The sequence below is a fragment of the Kryptolebias marmoratus genome, linkage group LG15, assembly GCF_001649575.2.
Source record: "Kryptolebias marmoratus isolate JLee-2015 linkage group LG15, ASM164957v2, whole genome shotgun sequence".
Lineage (NCBI taxonomy): Eukaryota > Metazoa > Chordata > Actinopteri > Cyprinodontiformes > Rivulidae > Kryptolebias > Kryptolebias marmoratus.
The window spans coordinates 13,640,021-13,667,757 of NC_051444.1; the positions used below are offsets into that span (position 1 = coordinate 13,640,021).

At 43.7% G+C, this 27,737-nt stretch overlaps 2 protein-coding genes and 1 long non-coding RNA gene across 3 annotated transcripts in view; 2 read left to right on the forward strand and 1 right to left on the reverse strand.

Annotated features, from left to right (window-relative positions):
- Positions 1-121: 121 nt before the first annotated feature.
- Positions 122-3,853, forward strand: LOC108237293 (isocitrate dehydrogenase [NADP], mitochondrial). The gene is made up of 11 exons (XM_017418621.3): positions 122-368; positions 1,147-1,238; positions 1,358-1,523; positions 1,695-1,855; positions 1,960-2,103; positions 2,231-2,367; positions 2,468-2,619; positions 2,711-2,823; positions 3,084-3,181; positions 3,270-3,362; positions 3,445-3,853. Exons 1-11 carry the CDS (start codon positions 245-247, stop codon positions 3,527-3,529), a joined length of 1,365 nt encoding a protein of 454 aa, XP_017274110.3. The 5' UTR covers positions 122-244; the 3' UTR covers positions 3,530-3,853.
- A 2,449-nt stretch (positions 3,854-6,302) lies between these two features.
- Positions 6,303-15,580, reverse strand: znf710b (zinc finger protein 710b). Its single transcript, XM_017418807.3, has 5 exons — positions 13,346-15,580; positions 10,193-11,764; positions 7,504-7,695; positions 7,112-7,283; positions 6,303-6,665 (listed from the first exon to the last, which is right to left on the reverse strand). Exons 1-5 carry the CDS (start codon positions 13,388-13,390, stop codon positions 6,484-6,486), a joined length of 2,163 nt encoding a protein of 720 aa, XP_017274296.1. The 5' UTR covers positions 13,391-15,580; the 3' UTR covers positions 6,303-6,483.
- Positions 15,581-27,519: 11,939 nt separating this feature from the next.
- LOC112450581 overlaps positions 27,520-27,737 on the forward strand; it is an 8,591-nt gene continuing 8,373 nt past the window's right edge. The window contains exon 1 of the long non-coding RNA XR_003039243.2: positions 27,520-27,702. This is a non-coding gene — a long non-coding RNA (uncharacterized LOC112450581). The remainder of the gene's footprint in view (positions 27,703-27,737) is intronic.

Below are 27,737 nucleotides of genomic sequence, written 5' to 3' on the forward strand. Positions count from 1 at the left end.
AGTAAAATTATTTTGAACATCTATAATTCTGTCCAGTAAGAATTCATTGGCTAGGTGCAATATGCATAAATCTAGGTTTGCATATATGTTACAACGGCCTGCCATACAAGGGGGAAGTTCCTGACGTTCTGCGTCAGGAGCTCTCACCTGGCTCGGCTCCTTGCGCTGTTCATTCATAAAGAAAGAGGCTCCGGGTCCAGCTGCCACGTCCGTACCCACAACACGTTCCAACGCCCCCGTAAACATGGCGGCTCACCTGAAAGCTATCGGCACCGTGTGGAGGAAGGCAGCCGCCGCCGGGCTCTCACCGAACCCCGCGGTGCTTTCACCTGCCGCCGGATACCAACACGGACTGCAGCGCAGGGACTGTAAGTTCAACTTTCTGCCACAAATCACAGCAGCGTGACTCCGAAATGCTGCAGGGCAGCTGTGTCAAGGAGGCCCACGGGACGAGGGAGGTCACATGTCTCTGGGCTGAGTGATATTTCTATAAAGCGTGTAAATAAAATGATACACTGTAGGAAGTAGCTGCTTGGCATGTAGCCATTGATGAATCACACACCGGCATGTTGGAAATGGCTTTTACAGTCAGCCAAATCCAAGGCAGCTTCAGTTTAAAACACAAAAAGATAAACACATTGGTACGCTGAATACTTAAGTTTGCTTCAGGAGCAAAGCAATCATTTATTTAACCATCATAGGGCATGTTTGATATGTTAAAAATGTTAAAGTCTGCTGCGTCAGCCTGTTGGATTTTGAGTCCAGGTGTTCAAAAAAGGGCTCGACAGGTAATAACTGCTATCAAAGACGTTATATAATCCCAAGGTCCATGGTGATCAAGCTTTTTAGCAGGTACTTATAAGAGAACAGGAGGTGTATGAAATATATACTGCTACCTCTGTGAAAATATAGTGCCGGTAGTATTTAAAAAAATAAATAAATAAAAATCAAACCTGCATGTGTTGTGAGTCATCATCGCTTAGGAATTCCAAGCAGTCGTCACACGCCGTTTCCTCAAGAGCTCCGCTTTAGAAATCGTCAGATTGAGCAGTCTGATGAGAGCAAAAAATAAAAAGCTGTAATGGTGAACAAAGTAACTCATTTCCAATAACTGTTTTCAAAGCTGATCAAACCTCGTTTTTCCAGATTCAACAAACCGGATCAAAGTGGGCCGACCGGTGGTGGAGATGGACGGAGACGAAATGACTCGCATTATCTGGGAGTTAATCAAAGAGAAGGTAGACTAAAAAAATACTAAATCCTGATTAGCTTTCTTTTTTTTAGTGAGTTTTTTGCTGATCTTGGTCGCTCCGCAGCGTTTCCCTTTTCACAAATAACCTGCGACCGTCCTCCTTAGCTCATCTTGCCAAACGTGGACGTCGAGCTGAAGTACTTCGACCTGGGTCTGCCCTACCGAGACCAGACGGACGACCAGGTCACCGTTGACTCGGCTCTGGCAACGAAGAAATACAACGTGGCTGTGAAGTGCGCCACGATCACCCCTGATGAGGCCAGAGTGGAAGGTAAGTCAGGCTCTGTTTGGTTTTTTTAAAGATGCCGTCTTTTCCAGCTGACCTAGGGTAGTCTCTGTCGAACATGTACAAATCATGTGCATTTTGGGTCTTCATCTGGGGCTGACCTCTAGTAAGCCATGGTTACATCCTGAAAAAGGCATACACCTGTTCTCATTTTAGAGTTCAAACTAAAGAAGATGTGGAAGAGTCCCAATGGAACCATCAGGAACATCCTGGGCGGCACAGTTTTCCGAGAGCCGATCCTTTGCAAGAACATTCCCCGCCTCGTTCCTGGCTGGACGCAGCCCATAACCATCGGCAGACATGCTTTCGGTGATCAGGTATTAAAAAAAAGTCATAGATGGGTGTGTTTTTCTTTCTCCAAACTGAAAGGCAAGCATTCTTTAATACTAATGTTGGATTATTTTGTTTGTTTGTTTAACAGTACAGGGCCACAGACTTTGTCGTGGACCAGCCCGGCAGGTTCAAGCTCGTGTTTTCCCCGAGCGATGCGAGCAAGCAGCAGGAGTGGGAGGTGTACAACTTCACCGCTGGGGGCTGTGGGATGGGAATGTACAACACGGATGAGGTGAGACCACAAAAATGAGCAGGTCTGGCTAAAAATAGGTCTTTGTGCGCTCGTTCCCTGACCATCTCTGTGTTTGGTTTTTAATGGTTGAAATCTGGACCTTTTTTTTTGTTTTGTTTTTTTGCAGTCCATCAGTGGTTTCGCCCACAGCTGCTTCCAGTACGCCATCCAGAAGAAGTGGCCTCTCTACATGAGCACCAAGAACACCATCCTGAAGGCCTACGATGGCCGTTTCAAAGACATCTTCCAGGAAATCTTTGAGGCGTAGGAAGCACACCGAATAACCGCACTGAGGAGGGGGAACTATCAGATCCTTTGAGTCTGAATTTAACTGCCTGTGTTGCAATTACTTCTTTTCCTTCAGGACGTACAAGCCCGAGTTCGACAAGCTGAAGATCTGGTACGAGCACCGACTCATCGACGACATGGTGGCCCAGGTCCTGAAGTCCTCCGGAGGGTTTGTTTGGGCCTGTAAAAACTACGACGGAGACGTGCAATCAGATATTCTGGCTCAGGGTAGGTGTACTGCAGCCGGTTAACAAAGCCAAGCCTCTGAAGTTGCTGCTGTTTTCTTTCCTTTCCTAATGTCATGTTTTGTTTTGTCCAGGTTTTGGATCTCTGGGGCTCATGACATCCGTGCTGGTGTGTCCTGACGGTAAGACGATCGAGGCGGAGGCTGCCCACGGCACCGTCACCAGGCACTACCGCGAACATCAAATAGTAAGACATCTAGGTCACTTCTGAGTGCATTTACTGTCGGAGCGAAGAAAAATCTGCTCGTCTTGCATTCAAACTTGTTCTGGTTTGTGTTTAAATGAGGGTTTTTGGGTTTTTTTTACTAACTGATGGACTTTTTGGCTCAATGGTTCTCCTGAGGACTCATTCAGGGCTTGAACTTTGTATTTAGTTTCCAGTTAAACCGATTTTTAGGACAGTTTAATTGAAGCTGTGACTGGACGGTCCGTGTTTTTGCTTCGCAGGGCAAACCAACCAGCACCAACCCCATTGCGAGCATCTTCGCGTGGACAAGAGGACTGGAGCACCGAGGGAAACTGGATGGAAATTCGGACCTAATAAAGTAGATTTTTTTTTTTTTTTTAAAAGACGAATGTTTATGTAAAATCACGTTTTAACAACTTCTGTCAAACTGCCTTATTGCGCTTCAGGTTTTGTCAGACTTTGGAAAAAGTCTGCGCGGAAACGGTGGAAAGCGGCGTGATGACCAAAGATCTTGCAGGATGCATTCACGGCTTGTCCAAGTGAGTGGGAACTTCCATTTCTTCCCTCCACTTGTCTGTTGTTCAGCTGCAGTTTCCTAACCCCTGCTCTGTGATCCCGCAGCGTCAAGCTGAACGAACATTACGTCAACACAACAGACTTCCTGGACGCCATCAAGAGCAACCTGGACAAAGCTCTAAACAAGTGAAGAACAATCAGAAGTCGTACTTATCAGCTGTAAAAAATGAGTTAATTTTTACTGTTTGTCTTTTTTTTATAATGGAAACAAGTTGTACTTCCACTTCAGTGCCTGTAATTGTCTTTCCCCTTGATATTTTTATATTGCACAGATGAAGTGACAGCACTGCAGATACGATTACTAACACTAGTGTTAACTTATAAAAGGGATTTCAAATTAGGATTAAGCTTTGATTTTAAATCCGAGGCGAATTCAGGGAATAGCGTTTCCAAATGAGAACTATGTTGTTTGCACTCGTGAAGAACATAAAAATATATATTGCTGGTTACTAGACGATGTGTGTGATGTTGCTTTTTCTTTGCTGAATACTCGTGAAATCCACCCCCGGCACCAGCAGGGGGCGTATCTGAGGGGCGGTTTAGCACTTAGTAGAGGTGGCAAATCCAGTGTTTCACCAGCAGATGTCGATATTCTTAAGGTCGGCCAGCCAGGTGCTTTTCTCTGCTGTGTTTACGGCTCATTAGGATCTGTGGTGAGATTTCACTGGTGGATTACTACTGATGGCTCCGGTTTGTTCAGCTGAACTGAGACTTCCTGCAAAGACTTCCTCCTCATCTCAAGCCGAGGTCTCTCAGGTGAAGTCTCTCTCAGGCAACCTGAGTATTCGAGTTCGCAAACACCAACTTGTTGCTGTCGTTCTTCCACAATCGTTTGCGACTTTCGAGGCTTGGAAAACCATTCTGCTCGTTGCTTTCCTTTATCCCGCCGTTCAGCTGAAATGTCAAAGGAAATTAGCAAAATGCCTCGATCAAAGACGAGCAGAAATTAGCATTTAGATTACCCCTCCTCCCCTTCTCTACTTTTTAACTTCCTCCAAGAAAAGGAAATGGCCTCCTGCTAAAAACCCTGGTAACTGAGCAGCTGTGTGTTTAAAAACAAAACAAAAAAACAAAACTCTTGATTTCTGAGAACAAAATTATCAATATTACCTCAAAAAAGAAGAGTCTCGTTATCCCAATAAGTAAAATGGTATAAATTCTTCCTGATCTGCCTTTAAACTGAAGTTTTCTAACAGGTATGTCTTCAGAAACAATCCCTTTGTCTTATAACCTTTATAATTTTCTTCAAAGCTGACCTTTTTCCTCTGCGGTAGCAGGAATATAATGTTTGGCATCACTGTGAAGCTTGGGGATCCCCCTTTTTTTAAATACAGGGCTGGAATTCCTGATAACATTCATCCAGAACAATAAAAATCATATTTTCAAACTGGAACTCTAGCTAATTGTTAGCCAGGTGATAAATTGCCAGATTTCCACACATTATGTATCATTTTGAAGCTTTAAGATGGAGAATTTCAAAAATAACTCAATATTGAAAAAAAAAAATCCTCATTGTGATTCGTTTAACCAATTACCAGGTAGGAAGATGTTTTTGTAAGCAATAATGCTCTTCTCTACATACACTTCTAAAGGCCTTATGTTCTTCTAAGTGTTGTTATATACATGTATATTCAAGTTGTGCAATTATGTTAGAATTTTGTTAAATGGAAAAAAAACTGGCGTTGTGTATCGGCCATCAGCTGCCCTGATCGACGTCTGTCACGGAACAAAACCATATCGGTCAGTTTCCAATTGAAACAGCTGAATTCATCATCTAAACGACTAGAGAACCTTTATTTAACTCATGGTGAGTTTCCAGGAGTTCTCTGTTTAATGTTTCCAATTAAAAACTAAAACTAGGTCCTCTGGTTTAGTGTGGGGATCAATACTGAGGGGGGAGTCAGAGGTGCTTAAACCCAAACCAAAACATAACCACAGAGCAAATCTGTTGTTTAGTAATATACTTTAATAATATTGCCATTAATGGGGTTTTAAGATTCTACAATCTCTTCTCCCTGGCTCTTTTCTTCGAGGCAAATTATTTCACTCGTACCCCAAGTCGGCTTCGCAGGAAAAGAAAACAGTTTCGATAAAAAAAAAAAAGAAAAAAAGTGCTTTGTATTGTTTCACTCAGTAATTTAAAAACTAGAGCGATATAGTCACTACACGGGATAGAGTATTAATGTAAAGCTAAGCCATGTGAAATTAAAAAACGGTGAACAAAACACACTGCGTGTCGCAGAATCATTTGTACAGTGTAAAGGGCTTTACATGCCAGCGGCCATGTTTGGAGGTGTTAGCCGGCATCGGAACGTAGAAAGTTTGCGAGAAAGTGCCATGCTAGTGAAACCAAATGTGAGTATCTTGTGCAAAACAGGAAAAAAATCAAAAATAAAAGGCATCGGAACTTGCCTAGACGTGAAATGGATGCAGAAACTGGTCGTCACAATTAGGAACTGAGAGCATTCAAACCTGGAAATGTTGGGAATTTTGATCAATTTACAGTGAGCCAACACCGTGAAAGCTTAACTGCAAGAGAGAGAGAGAAAAAAAAAAGGTTCTAGCTGGCACGTTCAGTCAAAAACATAAGGGTGTGATTGGCTGTGAATGAACAAAGATGGCAGAGGATGATTTTCTATCACATCAAATGTAACCGATGGCTCCGTATCTTGTTTTTTTTTTCTTCCTCCTCCGAGTAACTGATACATACACACAACATACAGATGTGACCGTCCATCTGCGAGTCTTTGAGTCAGTAAGTCCTGTTGTTCTGGAAAAGGAGCATCAAGCCACACTTTCAGCGTCTCTGCGAAACGCAACAGGAGTTGAAACGTCCCCTCTGGAGCGCTCGTCCTTCCTGGGCGCCCCCAGCCCCAACACCCCATCCCTCCCCCCAACCCACCCACATCCTCGTCCCGTCAGATCCAGGCCCCTCTGGAAGGAGGCCAAAACTAAAAGACAACCATTTTTTCCCCCTCCACCGTCTCCCAAAAAGGCCTCCAAAGCAACTCTCGTCATTTCTCGAAAGCCTTCAAAGAAAGAAAATTAGCATCCTGTCTGATATCGTCTGGGGTCCATGAGCACTCATGGTGTAGTGTAGCTGCTCGTATCCTTCCCGAAATTATAATACTCCTCCATGTCCTCCATGTTTGCTGTGGTGAGTTTGGTGAGGTTTTGGGAGCCACTGTTGTCCATAGTGTCTGGTGACGTAAAGCCGAAGTTCTGGCTTTCGTACTCCCCCTGGCTCTCCATTTCAGGAAGAACTTCTGCAAAATTAAAAAAAAAAAAAAAATGTTTTGATTTAATAGGATCTTTTTTATGTCTTGAGTCTAACACGTTAAAGTCAACGATGAGATCTTTATAAACAGCATGACTCTTTTTTTTTTTTTGCTTCAGTATAAATCTTTGGCAAATTAGTTTGATTTGAAAAGTGAGCTGCTTTTGCAAATTTAATCAAATTAGCGAGACAAACATGTCTTGTACGAAGTCATGCGTTCATTTAGAACTGCTTTGCACAGGCTGATAAGGAAAATCTTACATTTTCCCTGAAAACATGCAGTGAAACATGCATTTCTTCGCCAATATCAACAGCTGTCTGTACAATAAACCAACAAGCATCATTAACCAAAGAGCAGGCATCGAAAGCACATTTAGGAACACTTTAATTACTGAAAATGAAATAAAAAGAAAAAGCAGAAAACTGCGCCCTCACCTTGTCCTTCAGGTGAGACGTCCATTCCATGTTTGACCTTCATGTGTCTGCTGAGGTTCCCCTTCAGGTTGAACTTACTGGTGCAGTAAGGACACTTGAAGGGCTTATTGCCAGCATGGAGGTGCATGTGGCCCAGCAGGTTGTACATTCTGTTGAAAGACTTCCCACACACCTAACCCCACCAAAAAAACAAACAAACAAACAAACAAAAAAAAAAACAGTAGGCATTAACGACACACGTACATGTCATAGTTTAAGAGAACCCAAGATGGTTTTCGGGACTCCTCCCTGACAATGCTCGCCTCTTGCGTTCCTGTAAGCTGCTTCCCGGGAAGCGTGTTCTCCTCGCCCGCTAATCGGAAAGCCCCGCCCTTCTCTGCCGAGGCGCTCACCTTGCATTTGAAGGGCTTCACGGGCAGGTGGACGATCATGTGCGTCTTGAGGGTCTGCTTCTGGATGAAGCTCTTGAAGCAGACGTGACACTGGAAGGGCCTGACGCTGTTGTGGATGAGCATGTGCCTCTTGAGGTTGGCCGACAGGGTGAACTCCCGGGAGCACACCTCACACTTGTGGCCCTTCATCCCCTGCAGGACGCAAACAGAAGACGTGGGTCTTTTAGACGGGCCGACAAAAACGGATTGGTTGCTTAAGTCGTGTATTTAAAGTGAAAAATAAATGGTACTCCTCCAACTCATGGAGGAAATGAATAGAATAAGTCATATTCTGCTTTCTAGTTGCTCTGGGGGCATGTAAACAAGCTGCACCAGATACCGCTTTCTAAAACACACACTTCCGATGCTCAATATTCTGTGCATGACAGTTAGAATAAACCTAGTAGATCCCTGATACTCCAGAAAATGCTTCTTTTTTTTTTTTTTTTTTTTGAAACGAGTACTTCGAGTGTCTCACACGTCTGATCCACCACCTTGTTGCTGCGCCTCCACCCCCCACCCCACCCTACATAGAAACATGGCTAAACGTGGAGCACGGTGGAGGAAAGGCAACTTTTGTCACTCACTTCTGTTTTCGTTTGCTCACGCCAAACGACAAGGATTGCGCCAAACAAACGGGCCAAAAAGAAGACTGCTTCGAGTCGTCCTGCCTGGGAGGTGAAGCCCTTCTAAAGCTGGGAAGTCACAATTAAAACCCCAAGAAACTGGAATAGATTTTACTCTAATAATTTATAATATAATATATATATATATATATATATATATATATATATATATATATAAAATAGTATATGACTCCTTTTTTCAAAGCAGGATACTTAGATTTCTACATTTCCACAAATATAGTCAGGACTCTCATAGGCTTGTATAGTTTAGTGTATAAATGTATTTGTTTTTTCTTTGCCCTAATGTAAAAATACCAATAAAATGCCAACAATTGATAATAGATCTTTAATTTTGCATTGTAGCAAACAATAGTTTTTAAATACAACACCTAATGAGTTGTGATGTCTTGAAACACATTTGGTGGATCTGGGCAACTTTAACTGACTGTAAAGGTCGGTCTAAGTGAATGTGCTGCTGCTTCTTCCTCTTCTCTCTGTAGTCAGTGGCGGCAGACAAAAAAAACATCGGGGCTGAAAGAGAAGAGGGTCCATTCAGCCTCCTTCTCCGGAGCAAACAGGCTGCCCACCAGGGGGAGCAGTCCACAGACAACGGGCACAAAAACAACAACAAGAACTAATCTCAGCATCTCCTCCAGTTTTAACGTTAGCCCTTCGGAATGACATCTACCCCCTCCACCCATCTGCACAATTCAATCAGAATTATGTTGCTGACAAGAGGAATCATTTTAAAGGAAAAGGCAGCACTCTGGTTTTTATGCACGTCTTTCCTACGTGTGTAAATGAGTTTAAAACAGGCAGAGAAACGGTGATCCCAGACATTTTAGACATGTGAGGAGTTTGATACGAAGTGCACAAAGACGCTTGTCGAGCTGATCGAATTATTTGCAAAAGAAACCAAACAAAAAACATTTAAGACACAAATCTATTCTTGATTTTGTTTTTTTTCCCCAACTGTTTTTCTCTTAAAATTGCAAGGTCCTTTTGGCAGAGGGAGATGCCATGATAGAAAATAAAACAAGACTACTAATTTTCTTCTTTTTTTTTAGTACAGGAACTCATTTTACCTGTGAAGCTATGAACAGGTCTGAATTCCTAATAAGCACAAACCACTTTCAAAGGCAGAAACTTAATTTTCTTGATGTCCTCAGGATAATGGAGCTCACTGTGCTGAATAGTGATGGGGTAATTAACTATCCTCAGTGTGACGGCGAGCAAAAATCACATTCCTCATCCAGACCTGTTAACACTGCACTCAGAAAAAACTAAAAAAACTAAAGATTGTTTTGCTTGTTGTTGCTAAAAACTACTACTTTTAAAGTATTGATGGGTCTATATTAGAGAAGGGCTTATTGCTTAAATTCTCAAAAGATAGTTTTCCCTACAACATACCGCAGACATAACTCTTACTTTAATAGGTTTATTTTTCTACTCATTTTCAGTCCCAATCCCCTGATTTTTGTTTTCAGGGGGTTGTTTTTTGTTTACTACTTGACACAGAACACATAACTTAATAAAGAGCCCTAAATTGTACCTTAAGAAATACTGCTCCAAGCAACTTGTGACACTTCATTTCCTTCCAAACCTCGACTTGCATTAGACAAATGCCAAAATATAAGTTTAGCTGGCATTAAATAAAAGTTTTTCCACCAATAAGGTGATTTCCAAAACTGCATTAAAAAAAACAGCTCTTTGTTGGTTCTAAAATGTTTATATCTTCAAACTGTTATATGACATTTATTTTCAAAAGTGCTGCTAAAAAAGACCATCTCTGTGAAAGGCTGCTAGCACTAAAACAGAGAGAGATACTTTTAATTTATTCTCTTTAAGTTGACTGTTACATATAGACACAACACTGACTGAATAATCATCAGAAATTCTGGAAAACAATTGCTTATTTGAAGCAAACTCTAAAAGCAAGAGGGTTGGTTCAAGACCTAGCTACAGTAGAGTACAGAGTAGTCAGGATGTACGGATGGTGGTGGAGGAGTCTGAGACAGTAGTACCTTATGAGTTAGTGAGTGCTGACGCAGGTGGTGGAGCTGCACAAACTCCAGGCCGCACTGGGAGCAGGTGTAAGGCCTCGGGCTCTGGTGCTTCAGGAGGTGGTTCTGCAGCTGGCTACGATACGCGAAGGACTTGTTGCACTCAGTGCACTGGAAGGTGTGCGGCCCTTGGTGGCTGGTCTGGTGCCGCTTCAGGTGGGCGTAGGTGGGGAACTCCATGCCGCACTGCGAGCAGACGTGGCAGCGCCCCCGCTCGTGCTTCACCTCGTGCGCTCGCAGCTCGCTCGGGTAGGCGAAGCCGCGGCGGCAGAAGCGGCAGCTGTAGGGCTTGACGTCGGTGTGCTGCAGCATGTGGCGCTTCAGGTGGCTGGTCTGCGTGAAGCCCTTCTTGCAGACGGTGCACTTGTGGGGCCGCGTCCCCTGGTGGGTCAGCAGGTGGGTTTGGAGGTGGCTGGGCTGTTTGAAGAGCTTCCCGCAGTGTGGACAGGCGTGCGGCTTGATCCCGTTGTGGCCCAGGATGTGTGTGACCAGGTTGTACTTGGAAGTGTACGACTTGTCACACATGCGACACTTCCAGCGCTTCAGCCCGTCTCCCACGTCTACACAGTAAGATTCATCAATCTGGATGTTGATATCGAGCCGGTCTACTCTGCGGCCGCCATGTCGACGAGGGGGCTGAGGGTGTGGGGGCTGCTGGTGCTGTGCTCCGCCACTCCCGTCTGTCCACATCATGCTCTGGCTGCCATCTTCGTATTCACCGCCCATGCCCATTTCTGAAGAATCATAGCTGCCCACCTCACTGGTCTGGAAGTAGCTGCTGATAGCTTCTTCCTGCTGTGTGGGCTTCATCATAGCATTCTCCTGGTGTCCTACCTCCTCTTCGTCCTCTCTCCCACCTCTACCGTGGGCCCCCATGGGGCGCTGGGCCTGCAGCCCTCTGTGGCCCTGCTCTGCTCCCCTGTGGGCCGCCTGGGCCGGAGGAGGATGTCCATGAGTGTTAGGCGGCTGCTGGCTGGTTGCTTCGCGCTCACACTCCACACAGTTCTTGTTTGGGACTCGGAGAGAGGCCGGGTCTACCTGAACCAAGCCACCTCTGGGAGCCATATTGTTCAGCATGTGGACACAAGAGGGCATTCCAGAGGTCACAACTTCCCCTTTCACGTGGGAAGGGGTCACGTCAGGGCCCTGGAGGCCGTGGCGGTCGGAAATGACCATTTTCCCGTCCGCATGTTGCGGTGGCCCCTGCTGCCACCTCCTCTGACTGCAGCTGGGTTGCATCTGTCCGTCTTCTCCCAAGTTGTCTCCGAGGTAATCTCCGTTAGCTCCGATAAGTTGGTCTGCGTACTCGTAATCGACGCCGTCTACTGGGGGTGCAGGGGACTCTTTGGGCTCACCGGTGTAGAATCCGTTGGGCGCTATGGTAGCGCCAAACACTTCATTCTGGGAGATGAGACCTAGCACGGCGGCCTGGGCCAAGGACAGCACGACGACGGGATCTGTCTGTGTGCTTATGTCCACCAGCCTGGCCATTACCTTGGGCTCACATCTACCCAGGCGCCGGCTCGCCTCCTCCTGGAATAGAAAAGAACATACAAGTGCAGACGGTCAAGAGATCAGCTTAAACTTTATAGGTATTTATCAGCAGAAATTATAGTTTATTGTGAGGGCTCTGCTCTGCCATCAAAACACTTTTTCTAAAACTGTGAGCTTTAGTATCTTGGCTACTATATCATCTGAAACAGTTTGGGCATTATCAGAGTCTATTGGATTGGTCAAACAGATTACTGACAAGCAAAACAAATGCATAGCACTTTGAATATAATAGTCTACAGTTTGTAACAGTTCAAGCAATCCTTTGCCATATTGACGTTGCACACACTGATACAGCAATGATGATAACTTTTCCATATACTGTATTATACAACCCAAATGTTACTTACAAGAAAAATTCTGAATAATGTCTCCCTCGTTGTTTTGTCTAAGTTGAGGAAACAAAAGATGCTTAAAGTTGAGAGTGTTTTATTAAACAGGGCATATAAATATGCCCGTATATGACTATTAGGGTAAAGAATAGTCTTATTTTTATTTGGCAAACTGCAGTGTACAATCCTTCAGAAAGCATTCTGCGTTAAGAATGAGCTGAGAAAAGCTGAGCCTTATCATCTAATCAGCGGTTTTGTTTCCTGCTGTAAAGAGGAAAAAACAAGAGACTTCTTTATTTCACCACTGTAAAAAGACACCGAAAACAGACGTTTCCCATTCCAGAGACGAACCCATACACAAATCTAGTTTTCTAATGCATGAAGACAGAATGAAATCTGTCCTGAAGCAAACCTGGAGATCCGATGACCGAGATGCAGGAACTGTAAAATAAAGCATCCTAATCCAGCGTGCTAACCATGTATGGATTGTGTGAGTGCAGAGAGGGATTAGATGGCCTACTGATCTCCACGCACACTGAAGTGCAAGACAAGATTAAGAAACAGGAAAAAAAAGAAGAAGAACAGAATGGAAAAGCAGGGGAGGAGACCAAAACAGAAGAGAGCAAAGAAAATGGAAGAAAGGGAGGAAAAAAAAAAAAAAGCAAAGAGGTAGGAAAAGCTTACAGCAAGAAAGAGACCAGTGGAGGGAAGGGCTGGGGAAAAAAAAGGAAAACTAAAAAGGTAGAGAGGGAGTGAAGGAGAGATGGGATAAATAAGGGGGGATGGCGAGGAGGGAGGACATTTGAGAGATAGACAGATATTAGAAAAAGGAAGGAAGGAGAGTGGCTGAGTGTGAGGCAGCAGCCAAAAGAGAGGAAGAAAAAAAAAACAGATTGAAAGGAAGAGAAAAGGGAGAGGCAGTGAGCAACCTGGAGACAGAAAGAAAAAAATAATCAAAATGAAAGCATGGCTAAATGAAAAACGAAGTGATACAAACAGGAGAAAAACAGAGCAATAACAACAGTTTAAGATGGAGATGATGATGATGATGATGGTGATGATGATGGTGAGTGAGTGCCAGAGCCAAATCCTGATTTGGGACAAATAAAAAATCCACTAATGGCAACTTTACAAACAGGCAATCTGCAGAAAAAAAATAATAAATAAAATCACAGCATCTCTGAAGCAGTTCCCTGCCCGTCACCTGAGTGAACTACAGCCGTAAACTCACCACGCTCCTCCTGCCGTGAGGTTTCAGGTGCTTCAAGGATCTCATTCTTCAGCGTGAGTGTTGAGTGGCAACGGGCTTTCGTTCGCCTTCGACTTATATGTGAGGGATGAAGGGGGAGGAGGGACTAACGCGTCCCCCCTCTTCCTCCTCCTCCTCCTCCCTCTGATCAGTTTTGGTAGTGACTCTGGTCACACCAGCACCAACACGCAGCAGAAAAAAACAAACCAGCGTGTGGCCAGCAGGTTTGAAAACAAACACAGCTCATACATGACTGACGCAGACGCTTCCTTAATGAAAGCCACAACACACCAAACATAAAATCAACATCATATCAGTCTGAAATTAGAGATCCACCCGTCTGCCTCCTGCCTCACTCACACACTCCTCTCCTCCGTCTCTGTCAGTCTTTGTCCCTGCCTTTTCCTGCCTCTCTTCCTCGGTCCTTTCTTTTCCAATTTCGCCTGTACGTCTCCTCTTTCATCTTTATCAAGTGAGGTTTGAAAGAATATAAAAGTGCTGCGTGACCGTTTCGAGCACACACACACACACTCACACACATACAAATCCACGTGTGTGACGGGGGTTAGAGGAGGAGAGAGGCGAGAGAAGGAGAGAGATGGAAGGTGACTGACAAGGAGGAGAGCAAATAGAAGGGAGACAGGCAGACAGGGAGTCGAGAGGTGAGAGTGGATGGAGAGAATACTCAAGGAAAAGAGAGGGGAGGGGAGAGACAGAACGAGCAGAAGAGACGGAGAGGGGGGATGGGAGAGGAATGCGGTAAAAGAATAAGAACGATGGATGGAGGGAAGAAAAGGACAAAAAAAAAAAAGAGTCAAATGAGACATCAGAGCTTTAAATGAGACATCAAAGCTTTTTTTATTCCTTCACTTAATGTTGCATCAAACACTCCTCGTCTCGGTCACACACACACACACAAAAAGTCTGCTGCTGATTGACATATTAGAAAACCTGAAGGTTTCCTTTGTGGAGAACTTTCATCTCTTAATTGGTGCACCAACAGCTAAATGGGAGGCTAATAGAGACATCAGAAAGCCATGGAGCTCTGAGAGGACGACCAGAAGATCAACCGCATCCAGCTAATGATCAACCTGAGATGACACCAGTGGACAAAAACCAGCATTCAGAAAGTTGTCACCAACTATACAGAGGTAGCATCGAACTAGTAACTAAACTACTATATTTGCTGGCCCGGTCCAACCTCAGGTATTGGTTGAAGTCGTTTTTCTGTCAAATTAAGCGGAATTTCAGAAACTGCTCGGATTTCTGAAGTGTGGTTCTCTGAAAAAAGTTGTGAGCGGGAATCGTCTGAAATTAATTTGAATTCTGACCAGACTGAGGGGCGAATGGCTAGTTTGAACAGGGACAGAAGTTGTTTTCTGCTGTCCTAAATCGACTCTGGTCTCAAACGTTCATATGAATACAGAACACTACATAGGTCTGCAGTCTGTTACCAATAATAATCCACATGAAAAATGTTTGCTTGAACCTCTACAATCTTTTTGGGTTTCTGGACTAGTTGTTAGCTTTCAGTTCAAGTTCAAACTAATCGGTTCCTTCAAACTGAGGTCAACCAGAAAGCCGTCTACTGCAGGGAAGACACTTACTGCTCATAATCTCGCCACAAAATCCCACTTCAAAACATCTGAACAATCCCTTTAGCTACACTTCCACTTTGCGCCATTTTAAAACGGCAGTATTCGCATAACTTAATTGGCAAGTGGCTATTTAACATAATATTTTTGATGTGCTGTACTAAGGATATTTCTACGAACCCATCAGTTTTACAATTTCTTCATGACCAGTACTGGTGAGTCTGTGCAAAATGTTGGCTCAGTTTCCTTTTCTTAGCTGACAGGAGAGGCCCCCGGTGAGGTCTTCTGCTGCTGGAGCCCATCTGCTTCGAGGCTGGACGTGTTGAGCTCAGAGATTCTGCAGACGTTGGTTGGAATGAGCGGTAATCTAAGCTCCTGTTGCCTTTCTATCATCTTGAATCAGTCCGCCCGTTCTCTTTGGACGTCAACATGGCATTTCATCATCAGTCTGCGTCTAATCCAAAGGACAAATATTTATAAACCTGAAATTAAATTAGCCTCAGAAGTTCTAGGTCTGATCTTATAAACCTGGTGCTCCAGAAGAAATCAACGATTTGCCGAACCACAGAAAAAAATAAAATAAAAATAAACAGTTTCTGGGTCGCTGTGACTCAACACGTTTAATAATCCAGAACCAGTGTAGTGTCTCAGCTGCTTAATTCAAGAGGGAACCATTAAGGGCTCCAACGCTGATGTGAAATCAAAGCAGCAACAGAAGACGAGCTCCTGATCCTCCTGCTGTTTAATATTCAAACATCTCCAGCTGTGTTTGTGAACGCCGGCCCATGTGTTGCAACGGAGCCGCGTTCGAAAAAAACCTCCGATGACAACTTTTAAAAAAATTAAACATTAAGTTTACGGTTTAACGTACAAACATTACGGGTGTTTTGATAACACCAGATGGTCTTTATGGAGCCCATTATATGTGCTGAATAAACAATAACAATTGCCATCTGCAACAGTGGTTGAAGTTGACGTTTAAAAAAATAATAATAATTGCCTGGAAGTCGTGTTAACATTGCAGGGGGGGGGGGTTCACAAATGCTGACGGTTAGCAGCTTGTTTGTCAATCCTCTGGCAACAATGAGACGTTGAGGTGCAGAGAAATAAATAAATAACAATAGAAACGCAGCAATCCTTAGAGGTGATAAACTGTCTCCAAAATGGGGCTGAGAATAGTGCTGGAACAGATGTTTACAGATGTATGGAGATGTGGTTCTGTGGAAAGGAGGAAAAAAATCAGACCTCAAACTGCCTCCAGCAGTGTGTTCACATTGATTGAAAAGTGTTGTGATTTTTATTTTACCTCTGAAAAGATGTGCAACAAGTTTGAAAAAAAAAAAAAAAAAACATGTCTGAGGAAACGTACAAATGTTTTCTCTTGTACCTAAAGAAAAAAAAATTGTTCTATCCACTCTAACATCTCCTCTCAGTGTCATTGCAGTTTAACACGAGACTTTTTTCTGCTGCTTTTATTTTGACGGCAATCAAATGAAACTCAAACAAAGCTTCAGCTTCTGGTTTGAGTCCAAGTACTGAACAATATTCCACGCTGCGCCCATCCACACCATTTTGTTCTTGTTTCACTGATGTGGATTTTAAACAATCCGTCTCATTTGATGATATTCGGGGCTTACAAACACAATGCTACTTGGAGTAAACCCCAGTCCCCACCTTGTCTGATATCCACTGAACGATAAGTTGTTGTGTTTTTAAAACAACAACAGACACATCATTTAGTGGGAATAGATCTAGTTCAGACAGACAACTTGTGTGCATACGTTTAAATATCTTTACTATAAAAATGCTGTCTGAGTTTGGCGTCGCAGCTCCGATTTAATCGCTCTGGGATCCATTCTGCACAGCGTGCCACGGAGCGATGAAGGTGTCATCGACCTTGGAGCCCACAGGTGGATGCTGGGGTGGTGGAGCGGCTGAACAGATTCAAGTGTGATGTGAGTGTAAGATTATATATGAAGCACAGCTGAAGCTGAACTAGCTTAAAGGCTGGTACCGCTTAATGTAACAGTTACGACTCGTGGCCAAACAGAGATTATTCACCTGCTTCATGTGGCGCTGCTTCGACATTCAACATGGCAGCCAACACTAGTCATGGAATTGGGAGTATCAACGGTGAATACCATCAGAAATAAAGGCTGTTGGTCTATCAAAAAATTACTGGATCAACTTCAACCTGAAATCAGGTTTTCTGATAGCCTTTTTAGGACCTGGAAAAACCTGGATGGACCCGGAAGCAGAATGAGTCTGAATTTAAAACGGTAACAAGGACTCGAGTGAGCATTCTGCTTGGAAACAAACGGGTACACAGAAACGGTTTAGGGTTTGTTTTGTTCCACTGCTAATGCTTTTTGCACAGATTAAATGATATAATCCACTGTTCAGCCCTTGGTATCCTGTGAGAGCACAGCTCATAGGCAGGTAAAATGGTTCACTCAACTATCTTTAGGTTTCTGACCAAGTGGGTTAACGTTAGTCTGAAAAAATTGTTGTTCGCAAAAACAATGCAGTTACAAACTGAATGGGTGTAACCAAACAGTCTAGAATTTGTTAAAATACGGTAAAATTGTATTTTTATGCCCTAAAACACAAACACAACAGACACAAAGTGTGCTCTGCCGATTGGACTTTCTGATCCTGGATTTCAGATGGGTTTTTTTACGAACTGCAGCGATCCTTTCGGCTCCTTTTTCTTTACTTCTAAAGGTTTTCAACGACACAATCCCAATTTTTTTGCTAAAGCTGTTCGTAATTTGCAATTGACGATCAAGAGTCTTTTCGCCACTCGGTCAGAGACATTAACAACATAACTTGTATCGTATTTAGCATCTCACAAGGAAAGTTGACTTTGGGAAGAGGAAATTTACCGTTTAATTATCCTCATATTTCCAATCCAATGGCTGCATCCATCTTTTAAAGAGAACGCAGCTTTTGGTGCTCGTGAAACACAAAGTAAAGAAAAATATCTGGTTCTAAAAGCCCGTAGAGCCGGGTTCATCTGTTTTTCCTAACAATAGCTCAAACTGAAACACAAATCATCAAATTTCACAAAGAAAAGTTCACTTCAAGTTTCATTGTAACTCAAAAATATTCATGAAAGGCCAGCTCATAAAAAGCACTAAAGCTAAGGAAAAACAACAGGTTAGAGTGAACTATTTGGGATGGTATCGAGGAGTCATACTATGCAGTGAAAAACTGAAGGAAGGAAGCTGACAGGGTAGCTAAGAGCTTGTGATTGTGAGGCGCGGAGGTGATACAGGCACCTGGTTCATTGACTTAAATGAGCCCTGCAGGCTTGCCACTTGTTGAATATATATGAAAAGCAAACACCACAATGAAACAAACTCCAAGCTTTGGGCCACACTGTTAGAGGAAGAAACTAATATATTTAGGTTAATGGGAATAATATGGATGCTGTCTGGCTAACAGCTCACTGAATGGACGCTTTAAGTAAGAAAATAAGCTTTGTGTGGAAAGCACAGCTTTTATTTTGGACTAACTATGTCAGCCCTCGTTCGGTTTGTTGTTGTTTTTTTCTGATGTAAAATAGCTTTTTAATAAAGTTTGTATCACAAATGTTCGGAAGAAGAGATGGGGAAAAGAGGGGGGAAAAAAGAGGAGAAATGATAGACAAAATGGGGGCGTAATGGAGCGAGCAGAAAGAAAGAGGGAGAGAACAGATGATTGCATGAAATGAAAGAGGGATTGAAAGGGGGAGAGGGAGGGGAGGAGATAAAGAGAGCCGGACGGGAGGGGGTGAGAGAGAGTGAGCAAAATGGAGGAGTGAGAGAGAGAAAGAGGAAGAGAAAATGAGAGGCAGCAGTGGGGGATGGGAGGATGTGGAGTGAGAGCGAGAGAAAGACGAAGAGCGAGACAGGAAATAAAAGAAGAGGGAAAGAGAGAGAGAGAGAGAGGCATGAGTGTGAGACGGAGAAAGACAAGAAGGGCAGAACGAGAGATGAAGACAGAAAGAAAAAAGGGAGGGAAAGAGAGGGCAGGGGAGGGGTAAAGCATGATGGAAAGCCTGGAAAAAAAAAACAGAAACATGGAGGGAGGGAGAATAAAGAGGAAGAGAGGAGGAACAGAAAGGGGGGAGGGGAAGGAGAGCTGGGGAGAGAAAAACAAAAAGAGAAGGGGGGGGGGAAAGGGAGCAAGTGACGATGGAAAAGAGCACAAACCCCGTCGCACAGTGGTGTGGTTTCACAAACAGGGCTGCTGCCAGAAAGGAGAGAGATCGATGGCTGTTTTCAGGAGTCCTCTTTAGTTTAACGCATGCTGATATGAACAGAATCACTTCTAATCACCCGTGTTGGTCATTAAAGACAAGTCCCAATCTTTCATTCCTCCCAGCTGCAAAGACCGTCAACAGCTCAGGTGTCAGCTGATTCTCTGTTCCCACATGCATCTCACATTCATGTTCCTGTACCGAAGGGGTTCTCAAAGTCGAACACTGCCTACATCACAAGACGGGGACCCGAAGGGTGGACTGCTACACGCGAAGTTGTCCGAATCATCAAACGGCGTGGAGATGGCACAAGGCGGGCCCGACTGGAAAGTTACTTTCATACAACAGCTTCTTGCTGTCCTACACTCCTGTGAGATGTGTGAAATGACAGGAGGTGGAATGGAGACTGACGTTAATCCAGCAAAAAAATGACCTTTAAGGGTCACGTGTAAACAAACAGCTTCAAAAAATAAAAAAAGGAGCCCGTCTTCACCGCCGTGCCACAGAAACGGGGTAAAACAAACTCGGAAGGGTCGGATTTTGCGAAATCTGTAAAATATTAGAAGTGTCCAACAGTTCAAGAAGATAGTTTATGTAAGAGGTTACATTTCACATTGTTTACTTCACCACTAACCATCATCTGACCATACAGGTCTGTAAATGTTTTAATCAGTGAAGACTCCAAAGAGCCAAACTGGTTGTTTCGACTGAAATGAACAAGCGTACAGCCAACTGGGACAGCAGCGCCTGAGACTTACTTAAAGAGGCCCCAAACACTTGAATATTCATTTCCTGCTTTCTTTGAATCGTACCATCTGATCCCGCACACATTCACTGTAGGTAGTGTCACATACATGTCACTGATGCTTTTTTTTTAACATTCAATGTTTACGCTCCAACCAGCCGAGCTGCAGACAGAACTGCTTGACGTGTCTGTAATTTCAAATCTGATTCGAATGGAAACGGATTACGGGGCGAGCTCCAAATTCAGCCAGAATTTGTCCGTCTCTGCAAAACCCGGCACAACTGACCTGGAGTCAAATTCGCCAATGCGTCAGAAAACGTGCGCACAACCGTTTACTGGGGAAAAACCTAAAAGAAAGGTTACGCGCTTGAAGAAAATTGGAGAGATCTGAACGTGTGCTTGCCAAAGAGCTGTATAGATCTGAACAAAATGGCTCCGTCGTTAACCAGAAAAACGAGGAGGGAGGGGGGAAAAAAAAGAACAGATGTTTTACCTGAGAAAGTACGTCCTGGAGTGTCTGAAGAGTATAAGAGGAGGATAGGACCTGCAGCTGAGACACTACAAAATGTGCAGATTTGGAACAAAAAAACAGCACAGCTCAGGAAGACGATGATTAAAACCACCGAAGAAATCATCAGAAATCATCAGTGATTCCGTCTGAACAGAGACTGCAGGATACTAAAAGACAACACCAAGGAAAACCTGTCTGAGAGTAATTCTCGTGACATTATAGTCTTTGTTCACCAGAGGGCAGTGGAAAGTAAAGTCACATGTAAACTGACTGAATCAGCAAGGATTTACAAACAAAATACCTTCTAAAATGCAAATATGCACACAAATTGCTTCTTTTGTTGGTGTTTTTGTTTCACTGCTACAACCTCCCCTGAGTCAATGTCGCTTTAAGTGAAAAATTATTCCGCTGGGTTCAATTCGAAACACCAAAGCCGACAGTGTCTTTATCAGTTTCTGCACATCAGCACGTAATCAGAGCTTAGGGTCAGATGTGTGGCGTGAATATATGATAATATTACTTCTTTTAAAATCTCCAGAAATGTCAAAAGAATAAATGCAGCGTGCCCACATCTTTAAATAAAGCAATTCTTGTTTAATTCAAATCTGAAGGTCTACAACCTAATATATAAAAAGGCAATACTATTTACTTTTATGTTTCTGTTTAGATACACAGCTCTGTCAGAGGCGGGCAAAGTGGATCCGTTAGTAAGATCGGAAGCGTACATGAGGAAAGAAATCATCTTCACTGGCTTGTGGTTTAGTGAATCATGGCGCTCTGTTTTCCAAAGGCTCCCTGGAATCATTTAGGAAATGATGAATTACGAAAAAAACAAGAGAAATACTCTTTGTATTTAGGTTTTATTCTGAAAACTTCTTCGCTCCCTACGAAGACGTTATAAAAGAAGGTCACAGCAGGAACAAACGGCAACTTTTGGGGTTTCTAAACGCGGCGCTCGGGTTACGGCGGGTTTACAGGCTGATGTGTTTCCCAACAGCAGCACATGGGGAATATTTAGTGTAATTTTCAAGACACACATTAAAGCGTATTACTCAAATTAATCCTTTGTGTGCCGCTCTACTTGGAGCACCACAGAATAAAAATGAGGCATAGATGCTGCCGTTTCCAGCCGCGGTAAATGCACGTGAAGTTTCTGTGAGCCTCCATTTTGTTCTGGTGCTGTCAGAATTTAAACTTCATCACTTCTCTCCCTCCATCGTCCATCATCTCCTCCACCACCACCACCAGCCGCCAATATCTGTAATACTGAGCTGCTTTAATGCACAAACGAGGGGGGGTCAGGACCTCTCCAAACCCACTCGCAGACACACACATGAAAACACAAAGCCCAACATTTGGATTAAAAATCCCTAAAGTGTAATTCTCTTCTCTTGTTCCTCAGCAGGTGGAGCTGAGCTGCACGGCGGAGCCTCCGGACACGAGGCCGGAGCCGAGTGACTCACGCGGAGCTGCTTAAAGGTGAAGAATATTTACCGCAGGTTTCCACTGAAAATCTAGCGGCCGTATTCATATATTCACCAGCATGGAAATGGGCTTTAAACACAGCGCATTAATACCTGCACGGCTTTCAGACTAAAAATAGCCGAATCAAAATTCATTTGGTGGCTACCACCCTGAAGGTAGATTTGACTTGAAATTAATTTCAAGTAGTTCTGAGAAGGAGGCCGACATCGAAGTATCCTGAAGGCCTGTCCACAGCTATGCTTCTGTTTTCTAAACAACACGATGACGTGTTAGCAACTTATGGCTCTTTCTAACTTTTTTGGGTTGTTGAAGATGGACTCAAAGAGTATTTCCTGGGGTTCCTTTTCAGCAAAAACACATTTGGACCCAGTTAGATGCTTTCGAGATGATCTAGTGTAGTGGATAAACAGCTGATCTTACTTTTCTCTTGGCTTTTCTTTTATAATTATTCTTATTTGAACACAAAAAAGCTGAGGGGCCCACCATTTATTTTCCTAAAAGTCTAAACCCCCTACCTGTCATAACTGAACCCATTAATTGGCATCATCTGAATAATTCTGGGTTCTCTGCTACACTCAGTGCTCAAGGATGCCATTTACACTAAACGTCTGTGACAAATTCATGTCTATAAAATTGTAAAGACCTCGTGAAAGAGAAACGTTTTGAATAACTCAAAAACCTATCAGAGACTTCCCATATATCAGCTTGTCCTCTGTGTCAAAGCAACCCTTGGTGCATAAAGGGTCATAAAATACTGTCAGGTTAAACAAATCATTTCTGTTTGTGGCACAAAGCACTTTCTGAAAAGTGCAACCTCGGCATCAATCCCATCATCAGTGACTTCCACCTGCCTAATGTTGTCTAATCCAGCGGTCCCCAACCTTTTCAGCTCCACGGACCGGTTCATTATCAGACAGCATTTTCACCGACCAGCCTTTAAAGGTGTGGCGGATAAATACAACAAAATAAAATGCTATGAGCGACATGAAAACGGGGGTATTTTTAAAAACATAATAAACGTAAATCCAACGTGTCCTCGCAGCTTTGTTAGCTGCGTCCTGGTGTTGTTTTATCAACATGAATAACAGCCTCTCCTCCCCCCGATGTTTAAACATGCCCTTCAAAATAAGAGACACCACAAATATAAAGTGCACAAAGAATACAACTCATCATAACGCTGAATCAGTGGGAGCCCTGTGCCTGTTTCTCAGTAACCAGACGGTCCCATCTAGGGCTTCCAGAGACATTTGATTTTTACTCATTTTGCTGCTCGAGGGTTTGTTTTTAGCAGTAACGGATCACGTGACCTAGATAAGCGTTTTGACACACATCAAGAGTGAGTCATAGACGGATGGAGTGGAGAGAATCCGGTCAGTTTTTCCAAAATAAAATGTCGCTCAGACTCCAAAAATAAATAAAACGGAAATACTGTAAGTTAATTATTCTTTCTCTGCGGCCCAGTACCGGTCCACGGCCCAGGGTTTGGGGACCTCTGGTCTAATCCAAATGTTGCTCGTATATTTTCACTTCTTTAACAAGGTTAGCTCACATTAGGGCTGCACAGTATTGAGGAAAAACTTGAATTGACAATATTGGTTGAGATAAAGCCACATGTTCTGTCATCACAACGTTCACAGATATTGTTTTTACTGCACAGCTCCTATTCACATTAGGATTTACTTAATGTGTAAGATCCAAGTGTCAGATGTGTACTCTGCCCTGAAAAACCACTTATCAGTGCTGCGAGCTACACAATGTATGAAAACACTACATAAAGAAGGGTTCAAACACTTTTTACTGAAAAATAATGCTTTTGCTGCACGTTGAGTTTAACTTTCTGGGCCTAGGTGTCAGGACAGCTACTCCTCATCCAATCACAGCTGCTGTTTAAACACTAAAAAGGTTGAGCAACACAGCACGCCACTCAAATGAACACTGCTGCATTACAATCAGCTGAAATGGGTTTCTCTTTCCACGAACAGAAACCCCCTTAAAGCCTACATGAACATTACCAACTGTAAGGCCGAGATAACTGCTGCTGACCTGAGCTCCTCGAAGTCGTCAAGCCGTCATTTCCCTCAGCAAAAGACACACCGCAGAGGGGAGGAATGGGAAACAGAGACAATGACTACACACGATGACACACGCAGCTAAAATTACACTGAAGAGGGCATGAACTAGGCCAGTGCTCTGCAGAACACCAGTAGGGAGGCTCGCAGAGCTATCGCTGAATACAGGTGCAGCTCTGCTCATTACGGACCGTTCGTTAAAACTAATCAGTTCAAAGGAAGGAAAGGAAGCTGAAGGATAAGCATGGGGTCCTCCTACAAGATAACTGACCTGCAGAAAAGGATTTCAGCTCCAGAGTTATTCAAAACATGTTTGGTTGACTGCAGGAAAATTCATTCTGCAAAGATAACTTTTTTTTTTTTTCCTTGCGAGACCCTCACTACGTAACGAGTGACTTCACACAGGAAGAAGGCAAAAAAAGGGGGCAGCGTTCAGCCCAACCAAAGATGAACAGGAACAGGTAATGAGCAGTGCATACCGAGGTGCTCGTGAAACGGCGCTACGTCTTTTAAAAAAACGCTAAAGATAAATTTATAGCTGTATTTTTTCCCCCCCTGCCAAAGCCGTCGGATAGAAAGTCTGGATTTACAGGGGAAAGGAAAAAGAAAAAAAACGCACGCTGAGTCAAACAAAAGGGATAAAGAAATGGTAGCAGCTCTGCACAGCTTCAGCCACAGCGGGGCTTAGAGCCAGTGCAGCACGTCGACATGCTTACAGGACTCTTTTGACGCTGGAGTGGATGCGAACAGCAGCTGAGGCTTAAAACAAGTTTTTGCAAACGGTAAACTGCAGAACTGACCAAAACTAAAATCCAAGCCCACAATTGTGGTAGAAGAAAACCATAATGGGTGGAAAATAAATTACCAACTGATCGTGAGGAGAACACGACGATCTGTGCTAAAGGCGTTAGCTGCATTGTTTCAGATACTTTTAAATGTTTCCTATGTTGGAAACCTCTATTCAGACAAAAGTGCAAAACAATTTTTTTGGGGGGGTGTAGCTGCATCACAGTCAGGATGAGTTCTAATGACAGAAAAGCTGTAAAAAACATCTATGCTGGAAAAAAACACAAGTGTTATTTTAACGTATGTTGGATTAAGATGAGATGCCCAAACACAGTTTAAGGGCCTAAAATGTCAGAAAATTCACTATATGTGGTGACCAAAAAAGGCACAAAGCTCTTATCTCCCCAATAATAACCCCCAATACAAGTTGAGATCATTTAGACTCACACTGTCATACCTTGAGCCATGCCACCAGCATGAGGTCAAACACAGAACCCATAAAAACGGGATGCAAGTGTGTAAGACTTTGCTCCATTTCTCCGAAGGGGTAAAATTTTTTTGTTTTTGTTCAGTTTAATTTTCGCGCGCCCACATGGGTACGACGCCAAGATCAATGCAATGACAGTCGGAAAGCAAACAGCAAAGCATTCAAACGTCAGCACGCCAAAACAGCAACAAAAACCAGCATGTTGATTAACGAGGAGTGAACCATCAGCTTGCTTCCAGGTTGTATTTGGTTATACATTTAAAAATAACCAATATTTTTTATTCCAGATCACCTATACAGCAAAAAAATTAAAAATAAAAAGCAAACTATCTGCCAGTGCATGCTGGATGTTCAGCATGACTGTATCCAACAGGCACCACACATTAGGCCTTTGTGCTTTGAGAAACACCAGCTTCTTTTTTTTTTTTTTTTTAAGCCTGTCTGCCTGCCTGCAGCGCAGCCATGCACTGCAATGTGCTGACACCATCATTAGCTATTCTAAACCTATTAGCACAGCTACGTTCCAACATCCCGATGCAGAGCAGAGGGAGAAAATAGGAAAACCGTTCAGAATTTATTTATAAACCGAATAAAGATGGGCCTAATTATCACTGTCAGGAAGGATTTTTGTTGTTGTTTTCTTTTTTTAAGGAGAGAAAATATTGAAGAGATGTTTGCCATTTGGCCCTGATGCAACGCCACACTGCTGCTGCTGCTGCTGCTGCTGATGATGATGAACCATAAAGCTCATGATTCTCTGAGCAGCATACAGATCATGTACCAGCACCAGCAGCAGCAGCAGCACCGTAATAACAAATTATTGATCTGAACTTGGGCAAATTCATTTTTCACAGTATAAACTCAAACTGGGCAAAACAGCCAGTTAAACTCAGAGACTTAAACCCTGCAGACAGATCAGGAGTACCGGGGCGGCACAACGTACTGAAAACTTATCATCAATATCAATACGGCAAAGGACTCCTTGGACTGCAACAAAGAACAGCCCATTATATTTCATGTACCATGCATACATGTTCTGCATGCCAACAATATATTGGGTGAATCCAACGGACTCACTGGCCCTGATGTCCACACCTGGTTTAGACAATAGAAGGTAAAGTGAGGAAAATGTGGGTTTATTGCAATTTGTATCGTCATTGCAATATTAAACAATAACATTGCAGGTTTTTCTGACACTGAGCAGCTCTGATGAGCACAAGTGGTTCTTGCTGATCGTTACAATCTGAGCACTACCAGGTGTGAGATCAACGAACAAAGCAGTCATTTTATAGCAAGCTGACGTGTAATCTGGCTCATAAACCAAACATGATTACTGCATTCACAAACCAACCAACCAACCAAACAGATGCATGAACGCAAAGTTACCACGAGAGGAGGCGAGTCAGCACAGCAAATGGATTTTCTGCTGAGATGCTTTCAACCAAAAGGTGACAAGAAAAAAGGTGTAAAAGCCCCAAAGCTGCGTTCGTGAAGGCAGTGTGCTGCAGTGGATGTGGTGACATGACTGGTGCTCATCCTTTAGGAGGGGGGGCAAAAAGAGCAAAAGGACATCCTCGTTGAAAGACACAGGCGTAGGAGAACCCATTACCCAAACACTCGTAGGACAGCAGAAGACCTGGACATTTGTCTCAGCTGTCTAAATGCAGCTCTGGAGACCCCCCGAGACGGTTTGAAGACGCCCGGGACGACTTTGTGACCATTTGGAGAGTGAAGTCGTCTCACACATTTTATCGACATGTTCAGAAGCCCGAGCGCCCGTGGGCCTCACAGGAGAAACTTAAGACCCCTGTGAGAGTCGCCAAACATTCGGGGGACACCCCCTCTCACGAATGTCGTCCGCCAACTAGTCGCAGCCCAGCGAGATACCACCTTAAATAACCATCAACCATTATTCAAATGACCTGAAGAGCAAAAAAGCATGGGGGAAGGGGGGAAGTGTGTGGGGGGGTCTTTGTAATTACAGCAACCTACTGAAGTGCATCAGAGCACATCTATGGGCCCTGAGCTGCCAGCTGGTGAGCACCGTGCACAGCTGCATGCAGTGCACCATCCCCATTACATGATTAGACGCATGGCAGGTATGCGAAGGGTCAGCTGCGCGATTACCCCACTCTGGATTTGCAGTTCATTACATGAAAGAGCTCGAAGCCCCCCCCAACCAAGAGAGCTGCGGTGGAGGGTCCTGTGTGGCCTTGACAGGCTGTGTGCTGCAGAGCATCCTCCTCCAGGTGCAACTCATCCCCTCTGCTCGTGCTCGGGGGTCAGGGTTGGGACTTTTATAAGAAAAAAAAAAAACCAGATGTGGCAGAATGTGTGGCCTGGGCTCTGTGGCGCGCACATGATAGGCACCAAGGCTGGCTCCAAATTTACCCGCGCTGGATCTCTGAAAACAAATAGGTGAGCAAGTCCAAGAAAAAAAAAAAAAAAAAAAA

Coding starts and splice junctions, on each gene's coding strand:
- znf710b (XM_017418807.3), bottom strand. CDS start 13,390: ATGAGATCCTTGAAGCACCTGAAACCTCACGGCAGGAGGAGCGTG. Junction 7,696..10,192: donor AGCACTCACTAACTCATAAG/GTACTACTGTCT, acceptor TGCGTCCTGCAG/GGGATGAAGGGCCACAAGTG. Junction 6,666..7,111: donor CGTCTCACCTGAAGGACAAG/GTGAGGGCGCAG, acceptor TTAATTTTGCAG/AAGTTCTTCCTGAAATGGAG.
- LOC108237293 (XM_017418621.3), top strand. CDS start 245: ATGGCGGCTCACCTGAAAGCTATCGGCACCGTGTGGAGGAAGGCAGCC. Junction 1,239..1,357: donor GGGAGTTAATCAAAGAGAAG/GTAGACTAAAAA, acceptor CGTCCTCCTTAG/CTCATCTTGCCAAACGTGGA. Junction 2,368..2,467: donor TTCCAGGAAATCTTTGAGGC/GTAGGAAGCACA, acceptor CTTTTCCTTCAG/GACGTACAAGCCCGAGTTCG.